Raw genomic sequence first — 13510 nt, forward strand, 5'->3', positions numbered from 1 at the left:
AAGAAATAAAAACATATTTCAAAAAAAAAAGACTCAAAATAATTACTATTTGAAACCATACTATACTGAAATTTATTTTCTAAGAATAATACTATAGTTTAAGAAAAAAATAGCAACTTTTTAAGAAAAAAATGCCAAAATTGTAGCCTTATTTATTCTAGTGCTTTTCCCTAGTGATATTTAAGTGTCACAACTGAAGTTTTTGTTTGAAATAATAATAATCCAGTTCAAATAATCTGCAAGCAATTGGGTCCAACAATGCCATGTTTAGGTCCAGTTTTGCTGTGTGCTCCAAAGAAGGGCAGCTAAAATAATAATCACAGCAGCAGCAACAATGCAACAATCTGGTGAAGGAGAAGAAAACAGATTTACTGATGGTCCTTGCTAGGCGACTACCTAACTTATTTACTCTTACCAACAACACTTCCAAGAAGATGTTACGACGCCATTTTATGGATTAGAAAGCTGAGGCACAGATGCAGGTAACTAGTAAATGTAGAACTGGCATTTAGATCCAGAGCCACGTGCCTTTCTGCCGTACCTTGCTGCCTCTCTGAAAGCGCACCCTTGGCTACCACACACCACCACTGTTACCATGTGCATGTATAAGCGTGTTCATTTATATCAAACATAAATCTAAACTCAGCAACAACAAACAACCCAATTTAAAAATGGGCAAAGAACTCATACACATTTCTCTAAAGATATACATATGGCCAGTAAACATATGAAAAGAGGCCCAGTATCACTAATCATTAGAGAAATGTACATCAAAACCACAGTGAGATACCACTACACATCCATTAGGATAGCTATGATAAAAAATAAAAATAAAAACAAAAAACCCAGAAAATAAAAAGTATTGGTAAGCATACAGAGAAACTGGAACCCTGGTGCATTGCCAGTGGGAATAGTATAGTACAGAATAAAACAGTACAGCAGACACTGTGAAAAGCCGTATAGTGCTCCTGAAAAAAATCAGAGGATCCAGCAATTCCACTTCTGGGTGTTTTGAAATCAGGGACTCAAATAGATATTTGTACACCAATGCCCATAGTAGCATTATTCACAGCTGCCAAAGGGTGGAAATGACCCAAATGGCCATCAATGGGTTAAGAGATAAACAAAACATTGTACATACATATGATGAAATATTATTCAGCCTTAAAAAAAGATGGAAATTCTGATACACGCTACACCATGGGTGAATCCTGAAGACATTAAGCTAAGTGAAAGAAGCCAGACTCAACAGGACAAGATCGATTTCATTTACATGAGGCGCCTAGAGTCGTCAGACCATGGAGCCAGAAACTAGAATGGTGGTTTCCAGGGCCTGGAGGAGGGGGAAATAGGGGGTCATTTTTCACCGGATACAGTTTCAGTTTGGGAAGATGAAACGTTCTGGAGATGGATGGTGGTGATGGTTGCACAACAGTGTGAATAATACTGAATGTCACTACCCTGTACATTTAAAAATGGCTAAAATGGTGAATTTTATGTTATTTTACAATAAAAAACAAATGTACATCTAGGAGTATTTCAGAAAATGGTCATAATGAGTATGTAGAGCCATAATCATGGGCCAATGCATCTTTAATCAACAGGGCAAACATCCTGCTAGCAGATAGAGCAAGGAATTATAATATATGCTAGTTATAATATACTCAAGTTATTTTGCTTAGTTTGAGCAAATCAGCTATTTTGTGTAGTTAAAGCAAAACAATAGCTAAGCAAAACAATTCTATACTATAGGTTTAAATCCAGATTAGTCTTTTTAGACATTAACTAATTATCAAGATTTTCTATAAAATTGTTGTCATTACATTGTCTAGCCAACCATATCTATGTCATTTTTATAAGCTTAGAAACAGTTCTGCTTAATTATAACATATATAATTATATATACACACACATACACACACATATATATTAAGGAAACATTTTATTTTTAGAGTTTTAGTATGGTTAATGTTTAAAAAAAGAGGACTATGGTTTAACTTTTTTTCCCTCTTTTTTTAATATTTTATTTTATTTATTTATATTTTTTGGCTGTGTTGGGTTTTCATTGCTGTGCTCAGGGCTTTCTCTAGTTGTGGCGAGTGGGGACTACTCTTTGTTGAGGTGTGTGGGCTTCTCATTGCGGTGGCTTCTCTTGTTGTAGAGCACGAGCTCTAGGTGCGTGGGCACCAGTAGTTGCAGCACATGGGTTCAGTAGTTGTGACTTGCGGGCTCTAGAGCACAAGCTCAGTAGTTGTGGCGCACGGGCTTAGTTTCTCCGTGGCATGTGGGATTTTCCTGGACCAGGGATTGAACCCATGTACCCTGCATTGGCAGGCGGATTCTTAACCATTGTGCCACCAAGGAAGCCCCCCCGCCCCCTGCCTTTTTTTTTTTTTTACTATAGTAAAAAATATATATGTATAACACATAAAATTTATGATTTTTTTTCCAAATGAAAATAATTTTCTTTTAATCAAAGGAGAAATGGGTTATTCAACTTTTTCTAAGATTAAAATTTATGTTTCCAGTGCACTGGAAATACTGTGTTACTTTTACCTTCATAGCAAATGACAGCTAAAAAATTAAAAAAAAACGAAAAACAAAACAGTACCTCTTAAAAGAGTGGATCACAGAAGTGCTCTATTACAAATTATCTAAGGTCTGTGGAAATGTTCAATGCATCTAATATTATTCTATGAACAGTCATTTTAAAGATAAACAGTATCTAATAGTATTTGGTAAGGGTGCTGTGGTTGCTGGGCTTTGTCCAACACAAGGAAATTATAAGTCAAATTAATTCCAGTCACAAAACACTCTGAGATTTGCAACTACATGAGGAGTGAAATGTTTTTATGACTTCTTCAACCACTCAGCAAGCTACTTTGGACCCAGGCCTATGGCACCCCCGCCCTCCATTCATCATAGCCCTGACTCCTTTTCTCTCCTACAGCAGGCTCCAGCTGCCGCGGGGTTCCAGGGAAAGAAGCCCAAGAACCCACAAAGTGAGGCATTAAAGAAACCGTGGGAAGATTTGTCTTCCTGCAGGAACCAGAATTTCTACAAGTCCATGAGGTCTAGAGAAGGGCAGCGAGGTAATACAGAAAAGTGATGTGACAAGCGAGGGCCAGCACTGGAGGCAGCTCCCAGCCAGGTCAGAGCTGCTCCCTGCCTTTTCACTCCTGTCAGCCTCAGGCCAGCCTGGCTGGCAGCTCTGGTTCCTTCAGCTCCTCCCCATCCTCGCCACCTCTTCACGACAACACCACTGTGAGCTGCCCTAATTCCCAGGCAGCTTCGATTGTTTGTCTCTGTTAAGGAGGACAAGTGAAAACTATAGAGCTATAAAATCCCATGATTCTGAAAAATAATGTCAGGGGAAAATGCTGGTTATAAGTGAAAAAGCAAGATCTAAATCTGTTTATGTACAATATCCTATACCTGTACACAGTATATTTATGAACACTGAAAACACTGAAAGAAATATCTCAATATGCTGAGAGTGGTTCTTTTTCATGTGACTGAGGATGCTTTTACTTTCTATGTATCTTTCAGTATTTTTCTAAGTTTTCCATATGAGCATACATTACATTTGTAATTAGTAAAAGACAGTAAATTATATTTCTTTAAAAGAAAAAAAGCACTGGACAAATAAAGCCAATGTTATCGGCTAGTTATAGAAAAACAATTATCCTATTAATAAGAAATAATCCCATACTCTAAAGATCTTAATGGCTGATATTTAACAAATAATTGTCAAGCCCTTTATATCTGGTCCAGGCAGCAGCAATGTTTTGTGTTAAACTCTGACAAGAGTGGATATTTCAGATTTTAAAATTTTGTTTTCCTTGGCTAAGATGGGTTCCCAGGAACATTGTGAGAAATGTCACAATTTTCCACATCTGATTTGGCCAACATGTGGGAATCATTGTCAGGAAAACACCAAAGAGTTGGAGGTTTTCCCCCAGGTTCCATTTCTTTAAGGTCAGCAAATACTTTCTTCCTCCTCTAACTCATAGACTTCCCTTGGATGAAGCTTCAATGGTATTAATTAGCATTAAATTCAAGGTAGACTTTTAATATCCAGCTGCAGGAAAAACTCAGGGCTGAATTAGCTCATGCTTGGATGGGTATTAGAAAGAATTGTTTTCAAATTTATTTTTGCCAAGCGAATTCATTACCCAAGTGTTATTTGACATATTTCATTTGTTTGCAGGCTTGCAAAATATGTTACTAGTTGGAATGCCAACTATCTCACTTCAGCACAGGCCAGAACCTTGGTTCTTTAAACTCTCTGACAGCATTAGTTTAAGCACATAGAAAGCAAGTGAATGTAAGCCTTCAGCAACATAAAACTATCTGCAAATTCTGATTCACAAAAGCTTACTCATATTCATCCACTGGGTACTCTAACAACTGTTCCTGGAGCTGGCCCTGTGGCCCCGCTTACCGTAAGGTGTCACTTGTGATTGGTATGCTGATTAAGTCCAGTAAAGAGGTTCCTCCACCTAGTTCCCAAAAATGAGCAATATCTTTTGGCTGAAAAAACAGGGTTTTTCATATTAATATTCTTTGACTTTTTAAATTTTAAATAGTTCTTATATTTCATTAGTACCAGCCAATAATAACTACGGACACAAGATATTATAGTCCTCAAGACCCTTTCTTGGCAATCAAAATTTTCTTTCTCTATTCCATCCCTCAAAATGCACCAAAACGTCTATTCCAAAGAACAAAAGTGAAACATTAAGAACGTACATGTGTACTAAATGTCTTAATTCTACCCTAACTTAATAGAAGATATTAAACAGTGCCCCAATTCCATAAATATCACACGTAGCAGACGCTCAAATTAGAAATAAAATTAAATTGAACACATTTGGAATTCTCTTTTTGAAAACAGTTATAATTTCAGATAGAAATAAAACAGCTGAACAGGAAAACATCCTAATTGAGGGAGGCAGAAGCTGACAAAATAAATTAGACATACAGACTAGACATGAGGAAACGGGAAGAACAGATGGCAGTCCGGGCTGCAGATCCGGATTACCCAGGCAAACGGATAAGCAGCCAGCATGTGCCTGCCTCCCCTGGAGGATGTGACAGGCTGGCGCCGGCCATACAAGCATAGGTAGGGGAACAAGGAGGGACTCAAACACTAGGGGACTGAACGGGCTGGGCAGCCAAGTAGCTAGGAAATAAGACCTATTCCACAATGACTTTCCTAGACTGCTGGCTAGCTGATGGCATCTCTGCTTCTGGCCAGATACTGAGGCACCTCCAGGACACCAAGATCGTGTGAGGAGCTGATAAAGCTCTTCCATTTAGAATTTTTAGGAGACGTTAAATCTGAGAAAGATGTGAATCTTCTAGAATGAATATGGAAAAACCCAACTTGATAGCACAAGGTTTAGCAGAAACAAATAGGTGAAAAAGAATCACATGAGTTTTTATGTGTGTTACCATGAACTTGGAAGAGGCAGATGGTCATTAAAACAGTTTTAGATGAATATGTATATTTTGCATTTTTGACAAGTTATCATCACAATCATTAAAATTATTTTGCAGTTGATGTTTGAATCATTAATGCTTGTAGGGGAAATAAGTTTGCCTTGGAAAATCTCCCTTGATTCACAACTGGATGAAGGGAAGTTTTTAGAGCTCTTCTCAAAAGTTTTTTGAAAGTTGTCTCAGAGTTTCCCACAAAAAGCATAATTCCATTTCTAGGCTTATCACTCATGTAAAAGTTCATGAGTCACAAAAATAAAGTTCTCCCTCATCTCAATATATAACGTTTTTTCTTTTCTTTTTAATTTCAGTTTTTTTTAAATTTCACAGTTTTAATAACCAACTTGTCTAGGTGAATATAGGAAGTAGCAGCAGCCAGTTTTAACTCTTTATACACTGTCTAGTGACCAAACACTTGGACTGGGTCAATCTATAAAAATTCGCCTGTCTTATGGGAGATATGGGACCTTCTACTGTGTTCTAGATTGTTTTTCCATACACCTAACTTTATTTAAGAAATGACCCCTTTTCATATGAGAACTCCAAAAGAGAATTCTATTTAGGATTTTTTATTCCCCTAACATACACTGTAAGTTCTCCCTCTATCCTGAACAATTTCTAATTTTCCTCTGTAGATACACTAACAGAAGTGAAAACAGGATTATAGCCAGTTAGGACCTAGGGCCTCAAATAGCATTACCCGTTACCAACCTCAAGATATATTTGTAAAAATGCTAATAATCTGGATTTTGAGCAGTATATTTTCATAAATATTCCACAGGTCAAACTCACATTTTTAGCAGATTTTATGAGACAAAAGACAACTCACAATGTTATTCTCATTTGACAGAAGAAAATATGCCAAAAATATTGTATAATGCAGTTACAAAGGAATCCTACTCAAGCATTTTAAGATGTAACAAATGAGAAGGCCAAAATATTTCACAGTTTAGTTGGCTTCATATGTGCTGAGTTGCATTTCAATTAAAAAGTACACAGCTATGAAGTGTACAGCTGGATATGTTTATCGATTGTAGATAAGATGGAAAATATAAAACAATGTCAGCATCCTTACTTCTCCATCTATGTGTAGAGCAGCATCACCAAAAAGACACTCACTATGTTATGTCCTTTTGCTCTCCTTCCATACGTATATTCCAAGGCTAAGGTTGGTTTTGGTGGCTCATCTCTGTATAATAAAGACAGGTGGTATTACCAACATGGGTGGAATTATTTTCTTACGCTATCATCTCACCTGATTTATTTTCTGCTTGCTCTTAAAAACTTATTAGCAGAGAAGTTACACCTTATATAACACATTGAGATAAAAATGATTAAGAATTTATATAAAAATTAAATAAGCCTTCAAAAGACCATCTTAGATGTCAGTAGCAGACGTGAATAGTGCAGATGTGAACAGTGGCACCTGCATGTAGTGGCAGCGCCTTGTGACACCGTTGGGGGAGCAGAGCTGGCAGCATTGGTGGCCACGTCAGGGCACAAGCTCTCTGCACCCAGGCCACATGGGAAGCTCTGACCACAGGTTTATGCTCAACCTTGATGTCGGGAGCTAGGAACCTAATGCCTATGTTAATGGAAGATCTTCATACAGTTCTCAATCGGAAATCATGGCTCAAACGTGGGCATCATTTAGCTAATGAGAAGTGCAGACAAACAAGGCTTTCCTTATCAACTTCCTGCAACACCTAACAACAATAATCCTCTGTATTAATCTGGTGGCATGCTTCTACGGTATAGAAAATTAGGAAGTATATAAAACAAATGGTAACTAACATGTACAGTTTGAAGACTAATAATGTGCTTCAAAAGTGTACCCAAGAGCAATTCAAAGATTATAATTAATGTTCAAATAATCATGAAGTAGATAGAAATAAAAAGTTTGAATATCAGAGTAGCATAGCCAAAAAAAGTAAGTACTATGGTACGCTGAATAATTGTGTTAATTTCTCCCCCCAAATAAAGAAATCCAATATTAATCCTGTATAATTTTTTTTGCTTGTTGTTGGTTTTATCTTTAAAGGAGACTGTAAAAGCCATAATAAGAATTCACTAAGAATTAAAATATTTTGTTTCAGCCTCAAAATTTTGCTCTTTCCATATGTCTTTCAGATTCGAACTTGCCCTACACAACAAGAATAAGCAAAAAAGGTAGTCTAAAGGTTAACATAACACTTACCTGTCAAGACACCTTAGAATAATAGTAGTCTTTCCCTGGAAATTCAAAACGAAAGAATACTGTGTTAATGTCACCCACATGTAAAATTTTATTATTGTTCATAATTGTGGCCCAAAATAGCTTTTAATTACTTGAATGATAAATTACCTGGAAACTAGAAACTAGAAACTTTGAGAATTACTCCTAAGTTTGATAAGTGGAAAAAGTTAACTGTCAACTTTCCATCAGAGTGTAACTACACTGCTATTATTATAATTATAAAGTCCCACAGATGACAAATACTAGCAAATCAAACCTTATTTTAGTGGTCAACTTGGCAGCTGTCTTAAATTTTCTCTCTACTCATCAATGCTAATTACTGGTTAAGCTGATGATTAGTGTCTTCTAAAATGTTTTAATTCCAATTTGTTGAAGTGGAAATAAAAAAAGATAACATACAAATAAAGGACATGGTGCAGATATGTTCCAAGTAAGCAATCCAGATACCAGGTTAGAGTACTTTTTTTCGGTTTGTTTTATTTCTAGAAGATGTACTTATTCTAAATTTCTTTTTAGGAGTCAGGATATATAGGTTCTGGTCCCATCTCTGCCACTAATCATGAAACTTAACCTCACATCCTAACCAGGCTCAGTGGTTTAAATTATTGCTTTCTTAATAGTAAAACTTTTTTTTTTTTTAAAAAGCAAACAATCTCTAGACACAGATGTAGAGAACAAACATATGGACACCAAGTGGGGAAAGCGGGGAGGGTTGGGGGGGAATGAATTGGGAGATTGGGATTGCCATATATACATTACTAATAAGAAAAAACCAAATTGTACACTCTGGAAAAAAAATTCTTATAAGAAAACAGACAAAAGAAGAGCAGCAGGGAAGGCTCTACTGATGGAAATCTTTAGGATCCAAAGAAAGCAGTTTGGAAAACTCTGGACTACCAAAAACACAGATTATTTTACTATACATGTGTTGTTGTTTTTAAGCCAAGAAATATATCATATTTACCAAAAAAAAAAAAGATAATCATAAATAAATGACTCCAGATTATATCTGGGTTATGATCAAATTGAGTGACTTTTTTTTGTAATGAGATACATAAATAGATGGAATGGTACTAAAAATATATATTATTGAAGGATATTTATTGGTAGGTGTTATATCAAAGTAAAAAACTAGAAACGATCTAAATGTCCCAAATAGGGGACTGGGTAAATTACTTATGATGACCCACATAATGGAATAACGTGCAGCTAACAGGAATGATGATGTAGGGATATACATCCTGACATGGTAAGACAGGCACAACAGATTAGCACGACCCTGTTAAAAGGTGTCTTTTCCTACTTCTTTGAGATGCACATACATGTATACATAGACATAGATACAGAGAGAGAGAAACACAAATAAATGAATCCAGAGGGACATCATATTGATAGTGAATGTTTCCAGGTGATAACTTTGTATGTGATTAATTTTTTAAGAAAAATCAGGATTTTCTAATTATCCTACACCAAACGTATCATATGTAGTATATTTTTAAAGTTTTAAATAAATGAGGACTACAATACCTTACAATTAATATAGTCTATGTATAAGAAAGTACACAGAGTTACTGTATTTTAGAATTGGAAGGAATCTTAGATAATATCTAGCCAGTTTTCTCAAATTCTCATGGTCCCATAGCATTGATTTTGATTATTTTTATTATAATTTCATATAAATGTATAAGACTACTTGGTGGAATTCCAAATAAAAATAAATTCAACTCTAGGCACTGAAATCAACTTTTAGATTATCATTAAAATAATGATCCAAATTTTAAAAATTCCCTAGTAAATTGTCACCCTCTGAGAATGCATCTAGACACCTGGGTTTCCTAGTCCAAGAAGCAATGACATACTACAAGTCCATTTAGAGGCTATCAAAATGAATCCTATGTTCCCTTCCATTACCTCAATCACAGCAGATGGCCAGTCTTTTTCTCTGACCCCTGCAACTCTAATTCCATAATCCTCTACACATCCCTTCGTCTGGCATAATAATATCCCCCTTCTAAAGTCCGTCCACTCTCCATGATACAAACTGCCTTCCCTATGTCCTCAACCTCATCTTCAGAAGGTTCTCTCTACCTGTTGGCCTGCACTAAAATATAACCATCTCTTGGACCACTTTCTCTGCAGTCTTGTTAAAGAAGGCTATTTATTCTCACCACCCCCATGTACTAGAGGGCCCGCCTCGCTCCCCAGCGCCACCTGTAAACGATTACTCTGCTTCTCTCCTCTTGCAAGAATCTTAGAGGCTTGTACCAGTCTACCCTCATGGTTGCCGGCTCTTCTGGCTCACAGCCCCCCTCTCCCTCTCAGCTTCCGTCATCAGTCTTGTTAACATCACACCCACATGGGCATGGGCCACCCACATAAGACCCTGACCTCTCAGTCCCCTTTGCCGCCTCTACTTCTGCCACATGTCACCTTCAAGGTTCTATCTTGAACCACTTCACTACTGGAAATTGTACCACTTCCAAAATCACACACACAAACAACACATTCTCTAACCACTTTTTCAGGAATCCCTCCAGTAATAACTCTTTAGCTTTTGTGAGAGGCCTCCAAAGTCCGTCCATCCTTCTGGGACACAGGTGGAAACCTGGGCTGCCCGGTAAAGACGTAGTGTCACTGAGGCAGAAGTGAGTTCCTGAAAGCTTCACATCTGTTAACATGCCCTCAGGAAGAAGCACGAAGCACAGAGATAGAATAGTATTACCTATACATATACAGATGTATAATATATATACATAGAATAAAATAGATGGTCCCTGATTTAGGATAGTTCCATTTATGATTTTTTTTGACTTTGCAATGGTGTGAAGTTGATATACACTCAGTAGAAACTGTACTTTGAATTTTAAATTTTGATCTTTTCCTGGGCTAGTGATAGGCACTGCTATACTCTCTCACGATGCTGGGCAGGGCAGCGAGCTGCAGCTCCCAGCCAGCCCGCTCATCACAAGGGGAAACAGCCAATACACTTACACCCATTCTGTACTCGGACGGCCATTCTATTGTTTACTTTCAGTACAGTAGGCAATACATTACACAAGATATTCAATACTTTATTATAAAATATGCTTTGTGTTAGATAACGTTGCCCAACTGTAAGTGAATGTAAGTGTTCTGACCAGATTTAAGGTAGGTTAGGCTAAGCTATTGATGTAGGTTAGGTTAGGTGCATTAAATGCATTTTTGACTGGCAATATTTTCAACTTATGATAGGTCTGCTGAGATGTAACCCCATCATAAGTTGAAGACGGTCTGTAATATAAACCCCAAATAGGAACAAGCTATGATGTTAAGTGAATTTCAGCATCTTGGATCTGCAAGCCTCAACATTTTTTAGACAGTGTCACCAGCAGTTCTCCATCTCTGCCAGGAACTTTGTGTACCAAGCAAATAATTTTTAGTGTTGTTATCAAAATGAGTTTGACCTTGTTGACCCCCTGAAAGGATCTCTAGGACTCTCAGGGGATCCCAGACCACACTTTGAGAACCATTGTTCTAGAGGAAGGATTCAGTCTAGAGCAGGGGTCCCCAACCCCCGGGCCATGGACTGGTACTGGTCCATGGTCTGTTAGGAATTGAGCCATCCAGCAAGAGGTAGTGATGGGCAAGCGACCGACTGAAGCTTCATCTGTGTTTACAGCCACTCCCCATCGCTCACATTACCGCCTGAACTCCTCCTGCTGTCAGATCAGTGTCGGCTTTAGATTCTCATAGGAGTGCAAACCCTACTGTGAACTGCGCGTGTGAGGGATCTAGGCTGCTCGCTCCTTCTGAGCATCGAATGCCTGGTGACCTGAGGGGAGCTGGGGCGGTGATGCTAGCGCTGGGGAGGGGCTGCAGTACAGGTCATCATCCGCAGAGAGGCTTGGCTGCACAGAGACCGTGACACGTCAATGGCTTGCAGACTCACATTATAACCCTCTCAGTGAGTGGCAAGTGTTAATTAAGGTGCATCTGGCGGCAGGTGATTTTTATAGCGGCAAGTGAGTTGATGTATTTCAATTGTACAGCTGCTTCTGGTGGCAGGCTTTAAGTCAGAATCCGACACTTTTTTAGTCTGCGTGTGGCCCGCCTGTTATTTTATTGACCACTTCCACCCGCGCCTCTTTCCCACACTGTGCACTTCTCTCAGTCACAGTTTTGGTAAGCCCACAAGCTAACCCTAGCCAAAATGAGTAAAAAAACAAACATCGCTGGAGAGCTTCTTTAAAAAGGGCGAAAGACCCAATGATGAGACAGCAGAAGACTTTAAAACTGCCAACGAAAAGAAAGCTGCATTTAAAAGAAAATACCAAGAGTCCTACTTAAATTATGAGTTCATTGCAACAGGTGATTTGCATTCTCCAAGCCTGCTTTGTATAATATGTGGCAACCGGCTATCCACATGGAGACCAAGCACCCTGCATTAAAAGATAAGCCTTTGGAGTTTTTCAGAAGAAAAAAACATGAACACAAAGAACAGAAGCAATTATTGAAGGTCGCCCCTTCATCAGATGTGTCTGCACTGAGAGCATCATTCTTAGTGGCTAATCACATTGCTAAAGCTAAAAAGCCCTTTACTATTGGTGAAGAGTTGATCCCGCCTGCTGCTAAGGACATCTGTCGTGAACTTTTAGGAGAGGCTGCAGGTCAAAAGGTGGCACATGTTCCTCTTTCGGCCAGCATCATAACTAGATGAACTGAGGAAATAGCAGAGGATACTGAGGCACAACTGTTAGAGAGGATTGAGTCACTGTGGTACACAATCCAGGTTGACGAATCTACCGATGTTGACAACGAGGCAACGATGCTTGTTTCTGTGTGAAATGTTTTCCAGGAGGATGTGCATGAGGATATGTTATGCTCACTTTTGTTGCCAACCAGCACCATAGCTGCGGAACTATTCAAGTCTCTGAATGATTACACATCAGGAAAACTGAGCTGGTCATTTTGGGTCGGTGTATGCATGGACAGAGCGGCTGCCATGACTGGACAGCTTTCTGGTTTCACTACTCGGGTCGCATTCACTCCTGAATGTCAGTCCATGCAGTGTGTGATCCACAGAGCAATGCTGGCTAGCCGGAAACTGTCCCCTGAACTTCACAGCATGCTTTGCAGGATGTGATTAAAGTTATCAACCACATTAAACTACATGCCCTTAACTCACATCTGTTCATGCAGCCCTATGAGGAAACAGGCGCAGGGCACACACGTCTTCTCTCATATGCAGAAGTGAGATGGCTTTCTAAAGGTAGATCATGGGCCAGAGTTTCTGAGTTACAAGAGCCACTCCAGAGATTTCTTTGAGAAAAGCAGTCACTACTGGCAGCACATTTCAGTGACACAGAATGGGTTGCAAAACTTGCTTACTTGTGTGACATATTCAACCTGCTCAGTGAACTCAATCTGTCACTTCAGGGGAGAATGACATCTGTGGTCAAGTCGGCAGATGAAGTGGCTGCATTCAAAGCCAAACTGGAATTACGGGGGTGACAAGCGGACACTGGGATTTTTAACATGTTTCAAATATTAGCAGAGATTTTGAAAGAGACTGAGCCAGGGCCTTCTTTCTCCCCGCTGGTGCATGATCACCTGTCTCAGCTTTCAAAAGAGTTTGCGCATTACTTCCAACCGCAAAAGACCCCCAAACTGGGAAGGAACGGATCCTCGACCCATTTGTGAATAAGCCAGGTGAATCGACTTTGTCCGTGCTAGAAGAGGATCAACTGCTTGAGATCACAAATGATGGTGGCCTTAAAAGTATGTTTGAGACAA

General features: G+C 38.7%; 1 protein-coding gene across 5 annotated transcripts in view; it reads right to left on the reverse strand.

The window, feature by feature from the left end:
- Window positions 1-13510, reverse strand: part of DYNC2LI1 (dynein cytoplasmic 2 light intermediate chain 1) — a 60474-nt gene that overhangs the window by 42013 nt on the left and 4951 nt on the right. For all 5 annotated transcript variants that reach the window (XM_057741341.1, XM_057741342.1, XM_057741344.1 and 2 more), the window contains exons 3-5: window positions 7700-7734; window positions 6622-6691; window positions 4445-4533 (exon numbers count right to left, since the gene is read on the reverse strand). In XM_057741341.1, coding sequence (XP_057597324.1) covers window positions 4445-4533; window positions 6622-6691; window positions 7700-7734 — 194 coding nt within the window. The remainder of the gene's footprint in view (window positions 1-4444; window positions 4534-6621; window positions 6692-7699; window positions 7735-13510) is intronic.

The sequence above is a fragment of the Hippopotamus amphibius genome, chromosome 7 (genome assembly GCF_030028045.1).
Source record: "Hippopotamus amphibius kiboko isolate mHipAmp2 chromosome 7, mHipAmp2.hap2, whole genome shotgun sequence".
Taxonomy (NCBI): Eukaryota; Metazoa; Chordata; class Mammalia; order Artiodactyla; family Hippopotamidae; genus Hippopotamus; species Hippopotamus amphibius.